A 22,757-nucleotide genomic window follows, 5' to 3' on the forward strand; every position below is an offset into this window, starting at 1 on the left:
TAGAGCAGATGGAAGGGAAGCGCGTCACTGACGTCACATCCGGTGACCTAGATTTTAATGCAGTGCGCTCTGTTTTCAAGACGGGCCACCATAGCAACAAAGGAGTTTGTGGGGGTGTACTGTGTTCACCCTGTCCTCACGTATTCAGCTCTTTAAAAGCAGCCATCTCAAAGAGTGTGTGTGTGTGTGTGTGTGTGACTCCTGCACCATGTGACTGCTGCTGCGGCTTTTTCAGAACACACTCCACATCACATGCTGCACTACAAACAGCTCATTAAAAAAACATTAGACCTTTATTTACATCAGAGAGCAGCAGGACAATACAATCAATAAGATCTCATCTCAAATTCATGAATGTAGAAAAAGCAGAATTATTTTCACAAATAATAATGGAGTTCTGCTGTAGTAGAGAGATAAAGAATGTAAATATGGTCAAATGTTCCGTTGTGTCTTCATGTGCATTCATATCCAGCTCAGTGTTTGCACATTAAAACCGTCTGGACCAGCGGAGACTCGTCTACACGCTGAAGACGTTCCCTCGGCGGTGAACACACAGCTCGATTCTCCCTGACAGCTGCAGCTCCTCCTTCAGGAAGCGGCCCACCTCCTCTGATCGGACCACGTCGCAGAACACCCAGATCTCCGCCCGCTCCCGCCGGATGTTGGCGTTGCACATCGACAGCCTGGAGCTCCGGGCGTGTTGGTTCAGAGTCCGCCACACCTGCAGGGAGGAGGACGAGGAGACGGCAGACATGTTGAAGATGTCAATCAGCGTGGAGCCCCGCCCTAAAGCATCCCCTGCTTTATATTTGACTATAAATGGACCTTCATTCACTAAATGAACATCATGCTGCGTCGCTACACAGAATGACGCTTTAAGACATGAAGCTTTGTCTCTTGGTTGAGGTCCCATCATCCCTTATAGATCTGAGGAGACCCACCTACCTGCTCGATGTCTCCGCCCCCTCCACAGTTGTGCCGTCCAATCACCCACTTGGCCCTCTGGTGGAGGTGGAGCTTGAAGGCGGCGACCACGCCACGGAACTCTTTGGACAGCGACTCGTCCTGCAGAACTCTGCTCTGAGTGAAGACGCTCCACGAGCGCTTGAGCGGCGCCTGCAGGGCTGGGCGGCCGTCGTGATGTCCCTCAGCAGCGAGGCGGGGAACCTCTGGTTCTCGTGGCAAGTGCCTCCTGCCTTCAGGGGGGAGCCGGTGCGGTGGGCCGGTGATGACGGGTGGCGGTTTGGCGGGTCTGATGGGCAGGTGGCGGTCAGCAGCAACGGGAGACCATGGCGTGAAGACGGGAGGAGTCCTGCAGGGGAAGGACTCCAGGAGCCTCTCGGCCCGCTCCAGCAGCCCGCTGAGCCCGGCAACCGATCCAGGGCGGTAGTGCAGAACCACATCCGCCATCCGGGTCACAGGACCGCCCCCCGCTTCCTCCTCATCGGCCTCCGTTCCAGTAACACAAAGCAAAGCATGATGGGAGCCTGTGGCAAGTCCATTAGAACCCTGGTTACTCTCAAAGTTGCAGAACATTTAGAACAAAGGACAAAAATGTTAGATTACGTTTTATTTCTGTTGATACTAATTATTGATCATCGATGGTCGATATTAACAGATAGATCTCTGGATATTAGCTGGTCACACAATATCTATTCATGACATCACCTTAACAAATAGTTTAGTAATCTATAGTTCTTGTTTTTATAAAAAACAAACGATTTAAAAGCTCAGGAATAAAAAAATTGTCCTCGTTGTTTTTGAATGCTTAAAATTCAGCGTTAGGATCACTAATATCTATTTTATATTCAGGTGAAAACCTCTGGAATCTAATGACTAAAGCTATATAAATATATATTACAGATGACACGTGAACACATCAAAACATAACGTCCTCATTAGAGTAGAGCCTGAACGCATCATGATGAAGTAACCCCCGTTGGTTAGCTTTTAGCTTAGCTGCTAACGCTATTAGCTCCTCTCCTAATAATTTAAACACTGAATGGTTGTTTACGATCCAACATTTTTACCTATAGACGTGAAAATGACAGTTAACGGAGATCAATGGACAGCAACTTAAAGTCAAACATATCAGAGGTGACATCCACCAAGGAAGTATTCTAATGTTTTTAGCTTATAACGCTAGCGGTCGACTGTTGATAATTAAACGAAGCTAAAGAGCTAGCTAGAAAAACATGGTGGCGCCGGTTTCCAACAGGTAACCTTAGTAACAACAACGTAGAGTCCAACAACACAAAAAGTACCTTCGAATCAGCTGACGGCGGTCCGTCTTTGCTGAAAACAGCCAAGAAGGAGTAAGGTTGTACCTCCTGAAGCTAAGGCTAACATGGAGATGTTCTATGAGGCGCTTCCAGGAAGTCTCGCGAGAGTTCCGTGTTTTTATATCCATGGTTAAAGGTCAATTGGTTTATTTTTTACACTATATTTACTATATTGTTATGTAAGTACAAAGGAAACATTAGCTTAATATGAGTGTTTATAAACAATATTTTTTTTGGTCAGTGGTGGAAAACATATCAAGATACTTCTTTAAATATAAACAACACACTAAAGTAAAGAGCTTTTCAGACTGTAACCCCTTTATTCTCCATCAGTGTTATTACTCGTATTCATTTCACTGTCGTTAATCGTTTAAGCAAGAAATAAATTGTACTTAGGGTCATTGCTTCAGCAGTTAAGTTACATAAATATAAATCCTCTGCAAATAAACAAACATGAAACAAGAACATTTCTATATGAAGCTTCATGTTCATCAGTTTGAAAGAAGCAGGAGTCCTGAGAGGAAGCAGCACAAGAAGACACAGACGCAGGCGGATGTTTGTCAATAGGACATTTTTATTTCATACGTCTGTTGTCTTTATTCAAATTACAGTAATATACTTGCTGAGATGAGGAGCGGCTCAAGCTCGATTACTTGAAGCAAGCTTTTGTTTTTACGCGTTTTTTTCTCCTCTTTTTTTGTTTAAAATTAATTCTTGCAACAGAAAAAAAGCACATATGCCATGAAGAAGAAGAAGTAGAAGAGTGTTGTGTCGGTGACATCGTCGTTGTCAGAGTTACGGTCTAAACATAAAGAAAGGTAGCGCGCGTGGTACATGTTGTAAAGGATCAGAATATGGCACATTTGGTCCACGTTGGTAGTTTTATTATCTCGTTTTCAAACATGTAATAAACAAAAACAAAAAAAGAAAACAGATCAGTTGTTTTTCCCCAGAAGCACAGCATTAATGACAGCGTATTGAAAACAGGTCTAGAGGGGGGGGGGGGGGGGGGGCGCTCATTAGGTTTCTCTCTTTTCATTAAAATCTTGGATCAGCCAATCGTTTGTTTCTATTCTCCCTGGTACAGTAATATTATTATTAATATCTTCTTCCATCCAAAATGAGTGGGAAGGGGCGGAGCTTCGTGGATGATTGACAGGGACGGCTTTGGACATTCACAGGAAGTAGTCGGGAGTACGTCTGGTCACGTGGGGCTCGCCACGGCGAGGGGCGGGGTCAAACTGAAGGCTGAGGAGGAAATGACATCACTCAGTTACAACAATCCCCTCTGGTCTCACTTCAGTTGTACGACACACATTTCTATAGAAATTATACGAGTTTGACTAAAAGGTCTTTTACATTTCACGCAAATGAAATATTTACCAGGAAAAAAAAAGTTACTCATGACTTTCATAACCAATCAGGTTGTGAGGAGAGGACACTGTGGGGGAAAGAAACTTCTGTTCCTTCTTTTCACAATAAAAGCCCCGTTTCTTTTTTATAGTTCAGATTCTTAACTTAAAGGAGTTTTCACTTCTACATGTGGGAAAACCTAGTGAGCAAAAAACATCCTGTAAATGATTCATCATGGAGTGAGTGAATATTCACACAGATATTCACAGAAGACGAGATGGACTTACAAAGAGTATTTCAGAGTGTCGTCCAGTTCCATGATGGCCGCCTGGTTTCCACAGCGGTAGCAGTAGTTGGGAGCACTGAAGATGGTCACCACGTTCTTATCGTGGCCCCAGTTGTAGCCCTGAAGGACCAAGGACACGGGACAGATGTTACGAGGAGACTCCGAATGACACATTTAAATCAACATTGTTCACTTGTGACAAGAAGACAAAGGAGCTCATAGAAGATAGTTTATTGTTGTGCTGCTGACCCCTACAGCGCCGTTATATACCGTTGCCATAGAGACGTTTTAGGATGCTTCAGTGCACACGTGTCTCTCACCTCCATGACCAGCTGATGGGCGCGGGACACCAGGGTGAGGCCGTTGGCGTGGTTGAAGGTTTCGGAGATGTCCTGTCCGAAGGTGTAGCCTGCACCTCGGGGGGAGATGCCCCACCCACCGCGGTCATCGGGGTCGGACCACAGCAGGTCACACATGGGACCCTGAAACAGACCCAGGATCAGTACCATTCTGCTCCTTCTGTGCTACAGAGCTCCAGCAAAAACACGCTGCTGAGCTACAGGAGGAGACCTGCTGGGCCCTTCGTTAAGGTTCTGAAGTCCGCTGGTGGGAACCAGGATGTCTTTAGAACGCTGTGAGCCATCAAGAGCCTCAACTCTAATCCCCAAGTACAAAACACCTCAGGTGTGTGTGTGTGTGTGTGTGTGCACCTCATGTGGGACCTCCTGCAGGCGGTCCAGAGCTCGTATGTGATCCAGAGTGTCTATGGAGGGAGACAGACCTCCGTGGAGACAGAAGATCTGAAACAAAGACGAGAGGAAAGGCTCGATGAAGCTTCACGAGGTCGCGGCGTGACATCACACACATCGTCGCCATGGTTACCTGTCCGTCCACCAGCGCAGTGAGGGGCAGGTAGTCAAACAGGTCGGTGAAGTACTTCCACACGTTGGCGTTGCCGTACTTCCTCAGGCACTCGTCGTAGAAGCCGTAGACCTGCGTGATCTGCCGCGACTCGTGGTTCCCCCTCAGGATGGTGATCCGCTCCTGGAAACGGACCTGAGGGCCACACGGGGGACGTCATGTACACACGCCATGCATTCATTCATTCATTAAGCATTAGGCCCCCAGTCAGGTGTCCATTGCGGCCGTTGTTGTGAGTTAGATTCCGTTAGTCATTTGACACTCTGCTGTGTCACAGATAAACACACACACACACACACACACACACACACCTTTAGCGTGACCAGCAGCGTGACCGTCTCCACCGAGTAGTACCCTCGGTCCACGTAGTCGCCCATGAACAGGTAGTTGGTGTCGGGAGACTTCCCTCCGATCTTGAAGAGCTCCATGAGGTCGTGGAACTGACCGTGGACGTCGCCGCACACCGTCACCGGGCATCGAACCTGTGACAAGAACACGGGGTCAGCTCAAGTGAGTCGACGCTCTGATCGACCTGAAAGGTTTCCAGGCTCTGCTTCCATGTGTAATCATCCCTTTTATTACTTATTATAAATCACAAAATAAAACAAATCTTCTGATCTTTAATGTATTATCAGAAAGAAATTGGATCATACATTCATAAATATTCTATTCTGGGAAAGTAAAACACGTTTCTGAGCCCACGTTTTCAAACCCCTGAAGGCAACACGATGCTCCTTAAACCACTGAACTGACTTTAAAACCATAAAGTCACATCAGATACAAAGACACAAAACGAGCGTATTGTCCCTGTTCCCAACGGTTACCATGGAGATCATAAAGCATCATAACATCTATAATGACTTAAAAGTTCAAACATGGTTTGTTTCAGTTGACTGAGGAACAACACTCATCTCTTCTTCTGTGGTGGTTTGGACCTGATGGGGCGCATAGTTATTTAATCATGTTTAATCTGCTTAGTGCTTGGTCTTAGGAAGTCAAACACATCAGATGAAATATCTATGAATGTATAAAATATAGGCAGCGGAACGTATGTGGATGTTAAATGTTCTAGTTTTCACTGAGCAGAGCCTGAACGCATCACCGAACCCATCAGGGTTCATCTGATGCTAATCGATGGAGCCGTTTCCTCTCAAGTGACTTTTAATTTCAACATTTGAGCTACGGGCTCGATGATGACCAACCGGCTCATGCTGGACACAAACCAGTAGAGTCTGTCCTGGTGCATCATGGGAAAACTCACCTCCTGAACGTTGGACTCCTTGGTCAGAATCTCCTTGGCCTGGAGGAAACAAACAGAGGTGATTGGTGCAGTCGGGTGGAGCACGAGGAAACATCACTTAAAGGAATGATGACCTAATAGCCTTGAATTAAGATAAATTCAGGCGTAACATGTTATAAAAGAGCAGCATCAGAACAATCATAACTGTGCTGTATTAATAACAGATGTACTGTACTACAGATGGATACAATTCAATGACCATTTTTGGTAAATCTGCTCTAGAATCCTAAATTACTTTCCTATAAATAATGTAAGAAAATAGTCAGCTGTTTATAATCAGAAAACATCAAACCTGGGATGAATTAAACCTGGAACATGAAAACACAATTAGCATATTTTTCATTATATCTGTCGATCAACTGAAGGATTAATCGACTAATTGTTTCAACTTCCGAATAAAGTCCTTCAAAAAGGCTTATTGTCAGTATTATGTTTAAAGATGTCATGTATTGAAATCAATAAATATTTATAGGCAAATTACACTTTGTATCTAACGTTACATCCTTAACTGCTTGAAAAGCTGACTTTGCCACAATTTACAGCGATCGATCTGATCGATTAACCAAACCCAAGCTAAATATGCATTTATTTATTATTGCATTGCTTAATATCAACCACCGTAACATCGGGACAGTTCATCGGACGGATCCACACCTTTGACCGTGTTTTACTGACGTTTAATCGACCGAAATTGCATCAAAAACGGCTTTCAACCCGACGTGACGTCAGACTCGGCAGGTTTACGTAATGGAACACTTGATCGATAAAGACAGGGCGCGGAGCGATCCATAACTTCATTATATGCACCGATGAATACGCAGGGAATGTCCCATGAAAGGATAATATACATCATCCATCCAAACGTCGGTGTTGAGCTCCAACTTAAGGGCGTTTACGCAACCGAGCTCCGTCTAGTCGCTGGCAATGCAGTCCAATTTCCGGGCCTGTTCAGAATCAGACGACGGGCTGCCGAATAACATCAGTTGATTGCACACATCGGCAATAAGTATCCATACAACAATCTGGATACTTGAATGATCGACTATATCAATACGAGTCGGGAGAAAATGGGTATAAATAGACGCAATGCCGTCGACTCCAGGAATTAGTCGGAGCCGCTTCCAATCTAGGCCACACCAGGGCCGACTGGGCCGGAAAAAACATTAAAACCCGGGGGGGTCGTAGCGAACTTACCTTCTCGCAGAGCGTCCGGACCTGGTTCTCCGATAGCTGCTTACACTCGTTTAGCTGTTCGATCCATTGGTCCAACTCTTTAGTAAAGGATTTGTCCTCCATGACAGCCGCGGCGGTGGCTAGCTGAGCTAGCTGTGTTAGCTCCCGTGAAAAAACAAACTGCGCCTGCGCCTGAAAGCTAGCTTTTTGTTAGCCGTTAGCTCGTCGTATTGTTCACCCGCCAAACCGGTCGGAATATCAACGATAAAACCTAAAACTCAACGAGCCGTTCGATGGATTTCTATCATGATAAATGACCGACGTCGAGTTACCAACACTAAAAAACAGATTATATCGGCCGGGGGAGAGTCGAAAGGGTCGAATGTCCCCGATGCGACGGACCGGAGCTGTGAAAGGCAGCGGCGTCGCAGCGGCTAGCCGAGGTGCTAAAGGAGCTAGCTACCACAACATCCGGGCATTTCAGCAGCGTGCAGAGAGCACACCAGCGACACCGCGTGGACGAACGAGTTTATGAAGATAAACACGCAAAACCAGACATAACGCCTGTATACAGTATATTGTATATAACATATAACATTATTGTATAGTATTGTATATTTCAGAAATCTTATTTTCTTTTTTTATATGATGTCAAATTTAGATTCTTGGAATAATAAAATACTCAGACACAATATATTGTGTTTTTATTTATTTGTAGCATAAATTCCTTTTCTAAATTACAAAAAAACCACACCCGCGACATTCTAAAACTACATCTGTTTTTCTTTTAACATGAGAAGAGTCGGCTATTTGGTCAAGTGCCAAATATAAAGAATAGAAAACATACATGTCAAATATTCTGTGAGAATGAGAGCAAGTGGAACAGAACTTTACAGGCTTTTATTGTGGAGGGGTTAGGATCAACACACAACTTTAAGGCAACGACTCACAGGATCACAGAGCTTCAACCTCATAACAACAAACAAAGCATCTCTTTTTTCCAAAGTAAGCAGTTCCTCAGTTAAGAAAATAAACCAAATAATGGCAAATATACTTTTACATCAGAAAGTGTTTTAATTAGCACAATAAATCTGCCATTTGTGCTTCATTCAGAATATCGGAGCCGACTCCAGAGCTTTGACTCGAGAGGCGAAGACCAGAACTCTCTTCTCCACCTCGGCGTTGATGTCGGCCTGCGAGGCTCTCGGGTTCTGACGGAGGAACTCGGAGATGTTCAGGATGCACTCGTTCTGAGGAGACAACCAGTGACACGTTTACCACTTACAGGTCCAGTTTCATCTCTAGAAGCAAAGGTCCAGAAGATGATAATTTAAGTGTTACTTAGTGGGATTAAATAGAGGAATAGACTTATATCGACATCTGCATGTAATCAACACACAACTCACAAATCACATGAATTCAGTACGATTCATAAACTCCTTTTACATAGAGGATCCTGGTTCACATAGAGGATCAGGACTACACTGAGCCTGGTTCACATAGAGGATCAGGACTACACTGAGCCTGGTTCACATAGAGGATCAGGACTACACTGAACCTGGTTCACATAGAGGATCAGGTCTACACTGAGCCTGGTTCACATAGAGGATCAGGTCTACACTGAGCCTGGTTCACATAGAGGATCAGGACTACACTGAGCCTGGTTCACATAGAGGATCAGGACTACACTGAGCCTGGTTCACATAGAGGATCAGGACTACACTGAGCCTGGTTCACATAGAGGATCAGGACTACACTGAGCCTGGATCACATGAAGGATCAGGACTACACTGAGCCTGGTTCACATAGAGGATCAGGACTACACTGAGCCTGGTTCACATAGAGGATCAGGACTACACTGAGCCTGGTTCACATAGAGGATCAGGTCTACACTGAACCTGGTTCACATAGAGGATCAGGACTACACTGAGCCTGGTTCACATAGAGGATCAGGACTACACTGAGCCTGGTTCACATAGAGGATCAGGACTACACAGAGCCTGGTTCACATAGAGGATCAGGACTACACTGAGCCTGGTTCACATAGAGGATCAGGACTACACTGAGCCTGGTTCACATAGAGGATCAGGACTACACAGAGCAGGTACCTTGTAAGCGTCCACTTGGTCCTGTCCTGTGAGGCGGTTCAGCAGCTCCCGGCCAACTTGGACCCCAGTCACGGTCGCCAGGATCATCCGGTCCTCGTCGGTCTGAGAGGACAACCAGCGCAGCAGCGCCACCTGCAGGACGGAGGGAGGCATGGAAGAGGATCAGTGAGACGCTTCTGCTGGATTGGAGCAGTCTTCTCAGGAAGGTTCCTTGCTGAGTGAAGGAAGGAAAGGAGCCTCAATGCTTCCTTACTTATCTCCTTTAGCATAGGAACCACTGGACCTTCCTTTACTAAAGGAAATTATTGGTCCGTTCACGAGAAATAACGACCATTAGCATCGTTAGCATAACTCATTAGTGTTAATTAAGTTGTCCTTGTTGGTCTGCATGAGTCACACTGTAGTTGTGTCTCTAGTCTGCAGCCTTGTAGCCTTGCAGCCTTGTAGCCTTGTAGCCTCCAGCAGCCTTCGCTTTAGACCACATTGAAACGCAGCTACTTTCTAAAATCGCGAGCCTGCAGCCTGAACAGGTTAATAAACGTGTTTGCTGTTGTGGTTTTAATAATTATTATTACTTTTAGCTGAAAGTAATAATAAATCACTAACGTATTATACATTAACTGATTTAAGCTACACGCTGATTGACAGGTCTCTAATTGACCACAAACCAGGGGATGCGCCACTTTTTAATGCTTTATATTTATCTGTTAAGTTTAATTACTTTATATATTCAGATAATTAACACAAATGACTACAAAAGCACTTAAACTGTCATTCAAATGAAGGACAGATTAAAACATTATTAATTACTTTTGACATTCTGGAGATCTTCTGGTACTAAAATCATATTCTGACGACAACATTTGTCTTCTGGATAAATATTAATGTCACAAAAACAGATTCTCACCTGCTGAAATATCTGAGCGTTCGTCATTTCCAAGCCCGACATGACGGAAAAAACGACGACAAAACACAAAATAACGACAAATGATGATGAATTGAACCCGTTAGATCTTCTCCTGTGACCGAAAACGGAAGCTAAATTCGCTATTTTCACCGAAATATACAAGAAATACAGATTATTCCTTCGATTACGGATAGAAAAACGTCTCACTTCCTGTTTACAGTATTTCTTCTTCGTTGGTGTCCATTTTCGACTCGCTGCTGCTGCTGAGTGGTCAAAGTACTGTAACGCTCACCCCAATGCTGCAGCGTAAACAAGGAGGCGATGACTGGCTTGCAACTCCGCTGCATTTATTTATATAAAACATCTCAACTTCGGTCACTTGGCCGTCACCACGCCGAACGAACACTTCCGCATTCACGGCCCCCCAAAACTCGGGTTGTCTCGCGTAACTACAGCTGGTAACGGAGCATAACGTGAACACATGCAACATCTGCATAACTGATTAACTAATAACTTTAACTCAGCTCATTACAGTATGACGGCCAACAACTTTTACTTCAGTGAAAGAACTCCTTTTAACTAAGTAATACTATTTATATATAGTGATATACTACTCTATAGTAATATACATACAAGTCAATGAAAAATGTATTTACAGACAGTCAAATAAATATCATTTGTTTTACCATTTATATTCATTTAAATCATCTCATAATTACTGTCTTTTATTAAAATTAATTTCTCCCAACGTGTTTATGTTTATATTTTATTATTTGGAGTAATTTTTCACACATGATCATTTCAACTCCTTTACAATCTGTTGGAAGTTCTTTAGTTATTTGATAAAACGTAGAAAAGTAAAATCTACAATCTACAACCTGAAATACTTCATTGAAGTAAAAAGACCAGGAAATAGTATTTAAGTGCAGTAAATGTACCTTGTTACATACACTCGTACAACATGAACTAAGGTGGGTAATGGAATAGTGAAATATGTGTAACTTGAATATGAGTTAACATGATGATGATAATTACTGAAGCATGAATCTTTTCACTGACTTTATTATTATCATCACTCAGGGTCAAAGGAACATTATTAATGTTCATGAGTCCAAACAGTCGGAACATATTTTACTTTTCTTACTCAACAAAAAATACGTCACGATTGCATTACAAGTTCCCTCGCATTTCAACGGCGCACTTGAACGCAGCAGGTTCAGGCCAGAGGTCAGAGGTCAGCTCTTGTGCGTAGGTTTGGAGAAGGAGCCCAGCTGCTTGGTGTTGACGTCCCTCAGCTGCTCCAGCTGTCTCTGTCCTCGGCGGAACAGATACTCGATGTGCATCACGTCCGTCTTCTTGATGCCGGCGTTCTCACGGAACTCGTCGCGGATCCGCGGGACAAAGCCCGGTTTGTCCCGACCGGCCCGCAGGAAGTGCCGGTACAGGACCAGGACCTGCTTCTGCAGCTTGCTGTGGCGCGCCATCGGACCGAGCCGAGCCGATCAGAACCAGGCCGACGGGAAGCTGGAGGGCAGGTGAACGTTCAGCACGTCACAGCGGACCCTAAACGCACCACGGCCTCCACTTTGTTTTCTCTTGATGGAGGTGTTGGGCCTCGCTATCCTCTCTGATTGGCTGAGAACTGCCTGAGGTTTCCAGCTGTTGGAGCTGAGAGGAGCTGCTGTTAGAATGAAGGATAAAACACACACAGGTGAGATGATGTGACAACTACCTGTCATCCATCAATAGTCCCAGGATGTGGAAGGGACAACATGTGGGTGGAGGACTACTGCAGAAGTAGCAGAAGATAATATTGGGGTAGTTTTGGGACAAAATGCAGGTGTAATATTAGTGTATGTATAGTGTATAAAACTGTAGTAAAGTAGTAGTAGTAGAAATGTGGGACAAACTGTATTAAAATAACACTATAACATTTGAAGTATCAGCATTAGCAGAATTAGCGTTGGATAGTCATAAGTTCGTAGGTTTCTCCTCTCACAGCTACGCTGGACTAGATCTCCACTCTTTGGTGTCCTGCTCCTAGATGGTGGAAGGAGCTCTGTGATGACATCAGGACCACAGAGAGCCTTCACATCTTCACACTAAACACTAACACACTGTAGACCTTAAACTGGACTTAATGGATCTGATCTAGAACAAGTTGTACATCAGCTTATTTGATGAAGTTGTACTTTCTTGTGTCTTGTTCTTAGAGTTTGTGTCTCTATGGGTTAAAATGCACTTATTGTAAGTCGCTTTGGATAAAAGCATCAGCTAAATGACATGTGACGTAATGTAACTGTTAGCCCGCTAAAACATGACCACAGAAGTGACGTCACTAGATAAAGCAGTAACGGAAGTAACCCAGTTAGCCTCCTTAGCTTCACTTACCTCCTTCAGAAGTTAAACTCGTTAATATTGCCTGCTTTTCATTGCTAGCTGTTAGCAGTTAGCCGTTAGCAGCTGTGTGACCTCACTACTAGTTACAACACCACAGTGACCAACTTCCGGTGAGGGATTTCACAACAAGATTCTAATTTATTATCACGTATTTAAATGTATAACATTTCAACGGCTTTTTAATATTATTTACATATGTTCAATTCACTGCATTAAAACGGCAAGTGTATAAAGGAATATTGATTTCACATCTTTCAAAATAATTCAAAGTTATAATTTAAATGAGTAAAAAATAAACATAAAAAACATTCTGTTTAGCTTAAAACATTTTATAATTAGCTAACGTATATCAGGAAATGCTAGTAGAGATTTATTAAAAACTCATAATGAAAATTGCATTTGTGCATTATGATTTTCGTCAAATCGATTTATTTTGAAAACCACCAACCGGAAGAGAATGTATTCTTCCTGTTTAGCTCCGAGGTGTCAAATGTCAAAACAGAGCAGCAGCAGCTGGGAGTCACTGGAAGGAGGCTGAACGCGGCCGGGTCTCCCTGAAGGTTCGAGCTTCTCCAGCTTTTATTCTTACACTTTGTTGCGTGTGTTTTCATGAACATCGTTTCCGGTTGATAAGTTTAATGAAAGTGGAGAGAAGGACAGAAGCCATATATCCTCTTACTGAAGCTAATTAGCTTAGCTTATTAGCCAATACTCAACCTGCAAGTCGATAACAATAATCTGTTATTTCTGCATATATTTTGTGTAAAAAATATAATTATATACATTATTTTAAATTACCTTTATTTATGCTATGTAATACAACTGTAAGAATGCTGATAGGAGTACTAAATACACAAGTATTTCATATTTTCTAGACTGGTGTAACATTCATGAACAAAGCAGGGATTCTTAATCTTCTATTAATCTATTCCGACTAGTTGCATTTATAGAATAAGTTTGCTCTTTAGCTTTCAGTGTGTTTGTTTTTGCAGACATGGAGGTGACGGAGGAGCAGCTGGAGGAGCAGGTGGAGAGGCTGCTGAGCGGTCAGGGGTCAGAGGTCATAGGGTGCGACCTGGGCCTGGAGCAGAGCAAGCCGGCGTCCCTGAGGAAGACCGTCACCTACATCGTGTGCGCCGTCATCTTCAACGAGAAGGTGTCCACGCCGCCGCCCGTCACCTCGTGGATCAGCTGATGTGGTCTCTATAAGTGTGTGTGTGTGTGTGTGTGTGTGTGTGTGTGTGTGTGTCAGGAGGAGGTGTTGATGGTGCAGGAGGCCAAGCAGGACTGTTACAAACAGTGGTACCTGCCCGCGGGGAGGGTGGAGGTAGGGGAGAGCCTGGAGGAGGCGCTGAGGAGGGAGGTGAGGCGCGCACACACACACACACACACACACACACACGCACGCGTGCCCGTTACCCGGGGTTACCGCTCTTGTTTCTGCAGGTGAAGGAGGAGGCGGGCTTTGACTGCGAGCCGGTCTCCTTGGTGCTGATCCAGGAGCAGGGCCCGCAGTGGATCCGCTTCATCTTCCTCGCCAACGTCACAGGTCAGAGGTCACAGGCTCGCTGGTGTAACACCTCAATGAGCTGAGACTCTCTCTCTCTCCGCCAGGCGGGAGTCTGAAGAACCTGTCGGCTGCAGATAAGGAGTCTCTTCAGGCGTCCTGGTGGGACAGACAGTCCGTCCTGCCTCTGCGAGGACGGGACATCCTTCGCCTCATCGACTGCGGACTCAAGTATGACATCAGAGCTCTGCGTCTGATGCTGTCCTACAAACGCATGAACTTTAAAGTCCTGTCGACCAGGAGCTTTGTTGTATACTATATGATTATATTTCTGAAGGTTCTCTCTTTGTTTGCTCCTCAGGTACCGGCGGGATCCCGGGCATCCCGCCACGCTGCCCGTGGACCTGAGCTGCCGCCACGTGGTGCAGAGACTGGTCCTGGTCTTCACCGGCGCCGAGGAGCAGATCTGGATCCTGATCATCAGAGGTACCAATGAACAGCCTCTCCTCAATATTCCACCTCGACATTCAGGAGCAGGAGAAGAACGCTGCTTGTTGGACGCCTTTCAAACACCTAACCCCACAAACGGGTCAAACTACATTACCCAGAAGTCCCTGTGGATGTTGCTCTGTAGAAGAATCACAATGAAGACCATTCATCTTATTAGTAGAGTAGATAAGATGTGCGTCCCTGCATGGACACGCCTCCCCAGACCATCTCTGACCACGTTGCAGCTGCATAGCGTTCTCTTTGGCTTCTAGCAGAGGTCCTTCAGGGTGGACCTGCTCTCATCTGTGACAGCAGTGATGGACAGTGAGCCCTTCGAGAAGTCTGTCTCTGAGTCTTTGGGCAGAGACGTTCCACTAGTGGGCGGCTGGAGGACATTCTGTAGGACTCAGGCAGTGCTCAACCTGTTCCTCTGTGCACAGAGCAGCAGGTATCCGTCCTGCTGATGGATTGAGGACCTTCTACGGCCTCGTCCAGCTCTCCTGGAGTCCCCTCCATGCTGTAGAGATGGTGCTGGAGACACCACAGTGATGGTCCAGCTAAAGTCAGCTGGTGGAACAAAGTTCAAGAGGCAGGTTGCCTCCACATGAAAAAGCCGTGTTTGTCTCGTTGTTTCCCATCAGCACCAAGCAGCAGAAAGCCATGAACAACCCTCTGTGCTGCTGACTGACTTGCTGACATTGTGTCACATGTTTCAGCTGTGTGCGAGTGTGCGTGCATGTATGTTCATGTGTGCGTCCTGTGTGTCCTGCAGACCCGGCGCTCCACCTCCCCACGGCCGCGGCGCTGAAGACGCACGCGGTGACGTGGGCCGCCAACATGGTGGTGCGGGACGCCGTGCCGTCGGCGTACTGCGACCACGACGTCAACACGCTGGGCGCCTTCAGCCTGCAGCACAACGGGCGCCAGCACGGCAGGACGGACGGCGTGTGCTTCAACACGCTGGTGGTGCTGGCGCCGGACCACGTCAGGCGCAACGAGGACGGCGAGAAGGTGGAGCGCCCGGAGACGGGGCGGCCCCCGCCCGTGGAGAACCCCCGCTACGCGTGGCACCAGGTGCAGGGACGGACTCTGAGGGAGAAGCTGCTGGAGAAGACCAGGAACACCTCCATCTTACCCGTGCACAGCCTGTACTGACCCCCCCCTCACGGGGCTCTTATTGTGAAGGGACAGTGTGGAGAGTTTAACAGTGAAGCTCGTTGGTCAGCGTGTGACGGACAAAGGAGCTTTGATTCTGCAAAGTCAATGTGAAAATAGACGCTTCAGAAAATATCTCCAAATATTTATTTTTGTTACATTTATTGATTTTAGATGAATTGTATAATATGTTCAAGTTGGGAAAACACGTCTTAATTAATTAACATACTTATTATGTGCAGAGTTGAAAGATGTAACTCAACTCCTTTATTGTAAAGAAACCATCGTATATATGAATATATATATATAATATATGTGTGTGTGTGTGTTTGACAGAAGGAAGCTAATATTAATCAGATTAAATATTTTCTGAATGTTCACTGTGTTGAACTTTTGATTGACAGGAAATATAATCAAACTACTAAATAAATGAAAACAACTCAACTGTGATTCTGTGTTCTTAAAAAATAAAAAAAATATTTTGTGTTTTTTTAAAGTTTATTATTGAGTGTTGTTTGAACCCCAAAGAAAGAATTCTACGTTGTGAGAAGAGTTTTTATTCCCTTTATTTCTGCAGACTCTGTGATGTCATCGTCTGGTCAGCTGACTCCCCTCTGACCTTCCTCGTGCTGTCCAGCTTCTTCAGGTGTTTGGTCCGGTTCTCCAGGCGGACGACCCACTCGCCCCTCAGCCTGGAGACACAGAGGGACGACACGTCACGTCTTTCTGTCTCTTTGTCTTATTCTACTTCCTGCAGAGATGGAAGGAGCAAGTTTACTTTAAGCAGCAATACAGCCTCCTCCTCTCAGTGTTTCCTCTTTGTTTCCTTCTTTATGTTTCCTCCTGTTTCTTCACCATGTTTCCTCCTCTGTTTCCCCTCTCTGCTTCCTCTCTGTGTTTCCTCCTGTTTACTCTGTCTTTCCTCCCTGTTTCCTCCTCTTTTTCCTCTCTTTCCTCTCAGTGTTTCCTCTCTGTTTCCTCCTCTGTTTCCTCCTCTGTCTTTCCTCTCTGTGTGTCGGCAGCACTGAGGTCAGATTCATGTCTAAACTGATCGAGTATCCTGGTGACAGCTGCAGTGTCATCAATGTCACATCAGCGTTTTAAGTTTACACCTTTATTTATTTCAACATCAATCAAACACACACCAACTTCATTGTGTGTGTGTGTGTGTGTGTGTGTGTAACCGAACGCTCACCATCAGCTGTCCTCGCTGTGTTTTCACCACCTTCCTGTCAACTTTTCTGGATTATTTCATTTGTCCTCTCAGCTGCTGATAATCCAGCTGACTTTGAGGACTTCACACGCTCCAGAAAGCCGACAGAGGCCCAACACGTGGCCTCACAACGTGTGTTTATTACTGGACTGCGATATATGACACAGATTCCCACCCCGACATCGAAGAAGGAAGCATGAGGATGGATTAAATCCATTGGACGAGAGAACATCTCGTCCAGCAGGACCAAACAGCGTAGCCTCATCCGCTGGTTTGTGGACACTTTGGAACCTTGAGGTTCTGGTAGTTGCCATCTTGGACTTTTGCAACCAATGAACCGGAAGTGACCCTATAATGACTGAGGAGGACGTCTCTCTTAGAGACCTGTCAATCAGTGATAAGCCCCGCCCTAAAGCATCCCCTCTTTATGGACTCTAAATGGACCATCATTCACTAAATGAACATCATGCTGCATTGAAGAAGACTTGAAACTAGAGACTGAGACCATAAACTCATGTTTACAATGTTTACTGAGGGAATAAATCAAGAGAGAAGTAGAGTCATTTCCTCATAGACGTCTATGGGAGCAGAGGAGTCGCCCCCTGCTGGTCACTACACAGAAGTAGAGTCATTTCCTCATAGACGTCTATGGGAGCAGAGGAGTCGCCCCCTGCTGGTCACCACACAGAAGTAGAGTCATTTCCTCATAGACGTCTATGGGAGCAGAGGAGTCGCCCCCTGCTGGTCACTACACAGAAGTAGAGTCATTTCCTCATAGACGTCTATGGGAGCAGAGGAGTCGCCCCCTGCTGGTCACTACACAGAAGTAGAGTCATTTCCTCATAGACGTCTATGGGAGCAGAGGAGTCGCCCCCTGCTGGTCACTACACAGAAGTAGAGTCATTTCCTCATAGACGTCTATGGGAGCAGAGGAGTCGCCCCCTGCTGGTCACTACACAGAAGTAGAGTCATTTCCTCATAGACGTCTATGGGAGCAGAGGAGTCGCCCCCTGCTGGTCACTACACAGAAGTAGAGTCATTTCCTCATAGACGTCTATGGGAGCAGAGGAGTCGCCCCCTGCTGGTCACTACACAGAAGTAGAGTCATTTCCTCATAGACGTCTATGGGAGCAGAGGAGTCGCCCCCTGCTGGTCACTACACAGAAGTAGAGTCATTTCCTCATAGACGTCTATGGGAGCAGAGGAGTCGCCCCCTGCTGGTCACTACACAGAAGTAGAGTCATTTCCTCATAGACGTCTATGGGAGCAGAGGAGTCGCCCCCTGCTGGTCACTACACAGAAGTAGTCATTTCCTCATAGACGTCTATGGGAGCAGAGGAGTCGCCCCCTGCTGGTCACTACGCAGAAGTAGAGTCATTTCCTCATAGACGTCTATGGGAGCAGAGGAGTCGCCCCCTGCTGGTCACTACACAGAAGTAGAGTCATTTCCTCATAGACGTCTATGGGAGCAGAGGAGTCGCCCCCTGCTGGTCACTACACAGAAGTAGTCATTTCCTCATAGACGTCTATGGGAGCAGAGGAGTCGCCCCCTGCTGGTCACTACGCAGAAGTAGAGTCATTTCCTCATAGACGTCTATGGGAGCAGAGGAGTCGCCCCCTGCTGGTCACTACACAGAAGTAGAGTCATTTCCTCATAGACGTCTATGGGAGCAGAGGAGTCGCCCCCTGCTGGTCACTACGCAGAAGTAGAGTCATTTCCTCATAGACGTCTATGGGAGCAGAGGAGTCGCCCCCTGCTGGTCACTACGCAGAAGTAGAGTCATTTCCTCATAGACGTCTATGGGAGCAGAGGAGTCGCCCCCTGCTGGTCACTACGCAGAAGTAGAGTCATTTCCTCATAGACGTCTATGGGAGCAGAGGAGTCGCCCCCTGCTGGTCACTACGCAGAAGTAGAGTCATTTCCTCATAGACGTCTATGGGAGCAGAGGAGTCGCCCCCTGCTGGTCACTACACAGAAGTAGAGTCATTTCCTCATAGACATCTATGGGAGCAGAGGAGTCGCCCCCTGCTGGTCACTACACAGAAGTAGAGTCATTTCCTCATAGACGTCTATGGGAGCAGAGGAGTCGCCCCCTGCTGGTCACTACACAGAAGTAGAGTCATTTCCTCATAGACATCTATGGGAGCAGAGGAGTCGCCCCCTGCTGGTCACCACACAGAATGATGCTTTCAGACACAAAGAGGTTTGATTAAACACATTTTCTCTCTGCAGAATCCCCCCCAGAAAACTGTTCGTGTGTCGTTTCTTTCCTGATTTAGAACGGAAAACCTTCTAATTTCAGCCCGCCAGTCTCAGCCTCCATCACTCATCGCTCTGTGATTATCACCTCCGCCCCTTTTTGCCTCCAGCCAGGTCACACATAACGAACACAATTAGCAGGGACGGGAGCTGGGGTTAGAGCAGGGGGGGGGGGGGGCAGAAAGCCATGGGGTTGGGGCTGATATTGCAACAGATAGCTGGGGGATTATGGGATACATGGTATTGATAGGAGGGGGATTAAGGGTACGCTGTAATGGATAGCAGGGGGATTAGGTGTGATGGGCCGAGGGGGGGGGGGGGGGGTGCTCAGGGGGGTAGGGGACAGGAGTTAGGAAGGATCGGGCTAATAGCTGGTGTCACGCCAAGAGGTGAACAAAGCCCTAAAAATCCCAGAGTAACGTAATGATGGTTTGACCAGAAGAAGATGGATACTAGACCAAACCTTTATGAAACAAAAAGATTCAAGATGAGATCCAACAAATACACAGAGTCACAGCGAGGGTCAGGAGAAAAACAAATTGTTACTTTATTTACTTGTATCTTCTCTGCTGTGTCAGAAGGTGAGACGTGTGATCGATGGAACAGGAAAAAGGTGGACGGGTTTACAAGGTGAGTTCAGGTTCAACCGGTCTGATGATCATGATCATCATTCTGAAGACCTTTAAGCAGACGGTCGAGTGCTTGTCTCGGTATGTTTGTAATGAGAGCGTCTGTTTTTAGATGCGGTCACATTTCTAACACGACCGAAACAACATCCAGTTCGACCACAAATGCAAACGATTCGAAAGATCTGCGTCTTCCGGAAAAGAAACACTTTGACCAGATGTTCTCTGATTATCTACACCTGGTTGTGCAGCTTGTAGGTGGGAACAAGCTGGTGGAGGTTGGGGTAATCCCAGGAGACCACCAACGGTTCTTTGAAGTGAAGTCAGAGCTTCATGTATTAAAGCGTCATTCTGTGTAGTGACCAGCAGGGGGCGACTCCTCTGCTCCCATAGACGTCTATGAGGAAATGACTCTACTTCTGTGTAGTGACCAGCAGGGGGCGACTCCTCTGCTCCCATAGACGTCTATGAGGAAATGACTCTACTTCTGTGTAGTGACCAGCAGGGGGCGGCTCCTCTGCTCCCATAGACGTCTATGAGGAAATGACTCTACTTCTGTGTAGTGACCAGCAGGGGGCGACTCCTCTGCTCCCATAGACGTCTATGAGGAAATGACTCTACTTCTGTGTAGTGACCAGCAGGGGGCGACTCCTCTGCTCCCATAGACGTCTATGAGGAAATGACTCTACTTGACTCAGGGGGTCCATGAAGCAGGGGGTGCTTTAGGGCGGGGCTACACACTTTAGGGCGGGGCTACACACTGATTGACAGGTGTGTATGCGTCCGTCTGTCACTGCTCCTCACTTCCTGTTCACTGGTTGTAAAATAACAACATGGCGACATTCATAATCCAAGATGGTGACTACGTCCACTTCCTATATTTGTTGTCTAAATATCACTAAGTTTATTAGTCAAAAGTTTATTTTGAAAGGACAATGTTGCGTCTCTGTCAAACATTCTATTCTGCACTGTTGATGTCCTTTGTGTTTTTGTGTTAATATTACTTTGGACCTGTGGTCTCTGTTAACAGATTCTCACTCTTCACAATCTTGAGGTACTTGTACTTCACATCAGGATTTCCATTTTACGCTACTTCAGACTTCTTCTCAGCTAGCTTTAGTTCCCCCTGCAGATTAATATTAGACAGCGATGGGGCGTCGCCCCCCCGCAGCGCCCCTCCTTTAGCCAAAATAAAAGATTCTAATGATTTAAAATGTCCATATTTGTGTTTTTGAGATATGGAATGTGCGCAGCTATATTTGTGAAATATGATATCTACGCCAAATATGTGCTTTTCCGGCTCTTCCTGTTCGACTTCCTGCTGGCTGCCTCCTCAAATAGACTCAGTCTGGGGCAGCATTGGTTTTGCCCCGAGCACGCGGCTATCGACCGGCGCCATTCCCCCCCCGAGGACACAGGACGACCTCCACGCTGAAGGAACCTGCCTTCAATGAGAAGGTCATTGAGATGTTTACCAGACGGACTGAAGAGCAAAACTCCTCTTCAAATAATCATAAATATGGTTTTATATGTATTTATACATTCATTATATAGTATTCTCAGCATTGTGAGTACTTCTACACTTCATACTACATTGTGTTGACAAAGTACTATATTTTCCAGGCAGTACTTGAGTACTTCGTCGGTGTGTCAGCTGTGTTTCTGTGTACTTGTCGTACTTCTTGAGGGCGCTGCGGTTCCTCCGCTGCTCCTCGCTCTCGGCATGTTGGCTCTCGCTGTGGATCTTCTTCTCCCAGAAGGTCTTCACATGCAGCCCCTCGTGAATCTTTGCAAGGTTCATCTGCGCCAACGTAAAGCCGTGATTAGAGCCTGCTGGCCCTTTAAGACGAGATGTCAGCCAGTAGTACAACGTGTACTCTAAGTGTACTGCAAAGCCTTGAGGTACTGTGGTAATGTCTCTGTAGTACTTCCATAAATACTCGAGGGAAGTCATCTTCATCATCGTTCAAATATTTAAAATGTACTTAAAGTCAATCAATCAAAAATTAGTATTTTGTTGTGCAGTGAATCTATCTATACGTCTACATATATATATATATATATAGATATATTTATATATCCATCTATCTATCTATCTAGATATAAATATATAAATGTAAAAAAAACACTCACTAATGAAATTATACTGTGGTACAAAAGTAATTAGTAAATCTATTTGAATAACTTTCACATGAATTTTAGTCCTTTTTTAATTCATTTGACATTGTATTTCTTTATATTATTTACTTTTAATATCTGCAATAGTAATACAATATATACCTTTTAAAGCAGCTTCACAGCTTATTAAATTAGGCATTAAAATCCAACAAAATCCAACAATATTTGATTGATGTTATTTATTCTAACTGAATTGTAATAACGTGGACTTAAATGCATTTGAACATAATAATAGTTCCACATAGTTTAATAATCAAAGCTGTACCAGACACATTAACTGTAAAACAAATCATGAAGTACTTCAGAGACTTAATGAATGAAGGAAAACTTTGAAATATAAAAATAATGTCTGGTAATTTAAACAATGATTTACAGTATTAAAAAAACGAAAAAGATAAAACAAACCTTCAGAGGTTCAACTGAGCGTCCGTCAGCCTCACTGAGGGAGAGATGTGTGTCTGTGTGTGTGTGTGTGTGTGTGTGTGTGTGTGTGTGTTGGTATTTCCGGATTATGAGGACATTTCACCTGTTTACACACTTACTCTATGAGGACATACCGGATGTGTGAGGACAAAGGCCATGTCCTCACAAGTCAAGCA

At 45.4% G+C, this 22,757-nt stretch overlaps 5 protein-coding genes across 8 annotated transcripts; 1 reads left to right on the forward strand and 4 right to left on the reverse strand.

The window, feature by feature from the left end:
• Positions 1 to 274: 274 nt before the first annotated feature.
• zgc:101664 (uncharacterized protein LOC450064 homolog) lies at positions 275 to 2,374 on the reverse strand. 3 transcript variants are annotated; one of them, XM_037481885.2, is made up of 3 exons: positions 2,265 to 2,374; positions 946 to 1,449; positions 275 to 721 (listed from the first exon to the last, which is right to left on the reverse strand). In XM_037481885.2, exons 2-3 carry the CDS (start codon positions 1,408 to 1,410, stop codon positions 518 to 520), a joined length of 669 nt encoding a protein of 222 aa, XP_037337782.2. In that variant the 5' UTR covers positions 1,411 to 1,449; positions 2,265 to 2,374; the 3' UTR covers positions 275 to 517. The 3 variants fall into 3 exon arrangements, with proteins under 3 accessions (XP_037337782.2, XP_037337781.2, XP_037337780.2); XM_037481884.2 differs by having other exon boundaries at positions 946 to 1,487; XM_037481883.2 differs by lacking the exon at positions 2,265 to 2,374 and having other exon boundaries at positions 946 to 2,258.
• A 460-nt stretch (positions 2,375 to 2,834) lies between these two features.
• Positions 2,835 to 7,765, reverse strand: LOC119224756 (serine/threonine-protein phosphatase 2A catalytic subunit beta isoform). Its single transcript, XM_037482032.2, has 8 exons — positions 7,337 to 7,765; positions 6,104 to 6,142; positions 5,154 to 5,324; positions 4,804 to 4,977; positions 4,632 to 4,721; positions 4,242 to 4,403; positions 3,923 to 4,041; positions 2,835 to 3,530 (listed from the first exon to the last, which is right to left on the reverse strand). The coding sequence occupies exons 1-8, from the start codon at positions 7,436 to 7,438 to the stop codon at positions 3,458 to 3,460; spliced, it is 930 nt and encodes a 309-aa protein (XP_037337929.1). The 5' UTR covers positions 7,439 to 7,765; the 3' UTR covers positions 2,835 to 3,457.
• A 3,323-nt stretch (positions 7,766 to 11,088) lies between these two features.
• sdhaf1 (succinate dehydrogenase complex assembly factor 1) lies at positions 11,089 to 12,839 on the reverse strand. Of its 2 annotated transcripts, none has more exons than XM_037482035.2 (2): positions 12,722 to 12,839; positions 11,089 to 12,008 (listed from the first exon to the last, which is right to left on the reverse strand). In XM_037482035.2, the coding sequence occupies exon 2, from the start codon at positions 11,812 to 11,814 to the stop codon at positions 11,566 to 11,568; it is 249 nt and encodes an 82-aa protein (XP_037337932.2). In that variant the 5' UTR covers positions 11,815 to 12,008; positions 12,722 to 12,839; the 3' UTR covers positions 11,089 to 11,565. The 2 variants fall into 2 exon arrangements, with proteins under 2 accessions (XP_037337932.2, XP_037337931.2); XM_037482034.2 differs by having other exon boundaries at positions 11,089 to 12,011.
• Positions 12,840 to 13,206: 367 nt separating this feature from the next.
• nudt18 (nudix (nucleoside diphosphate linked moiety X)-type motif 18) lies at positions 13,207 to 16,331 on the forward strand. Its single transcript, XM_037482031.2, has 7 exons — positions 13,207 to 13,290; positions 13,723 to 13,886; positions 13,983 to 14,093; positions 14,177 to 14,279; positions 14,345 to 14,468; positions 14,599 to 14,723; positions 15,499 to 16,331. The coding sequence occupies exons 2-7, from the start codon at positions 13,725 to 13,727 to the stop codon at positions 15,879 to 15,881; spliced, it is 1,008 nt and encodes a 335-aa protein (XP_037337928.2). The 5' UTR covers positions 13,207 to 13,290; positions 13,723 to 13,724; the 3' UTR covers positions 15,882 to 16,331.
• A 22-nt stretch (positions 16,332 to 16,353) lies between these two features.
• Positions 16,354 to 22,635, reverse strand: LOC119224758 (protein FAM240B). The gene is made up of 3 exons (XM_037482036.2): positions 22,564 to 22,635; positions 21,660 to 21,781; positions 16,354 to 16,573 (listed from the first exon to the last, which is right to left on the reverse strand). The coding sequence occupies exons 2-3, from the start codon at positions 21,779 to 21,781 to the stop codon at positions 16,447 to 16,449; spliced, it is 249 nt and encodes an 82-aa protein (XP_037337933.1). The 5' UTR covers positions 22,564 to 22,635; the 3' UTR covers positions 16,354 to 16,446.
• Between the last annotated feature and the right edge of the window lie 122 nt (positions 22,636 to 22,757).

Source organism: Pungitius pungitius, chromosome 5 (assembly GCF_949316345.1).
Source record: "Pungitius pungitius chromosome 5, fPunPun2.1, whole genome shotgun sequence".
Lineage (NCBI taxonomy): Eukaryota > Metazoa > Chordata > Actinopteri > Perciformes > Gasterosteidae > Pungitius > Pungitius pungitius.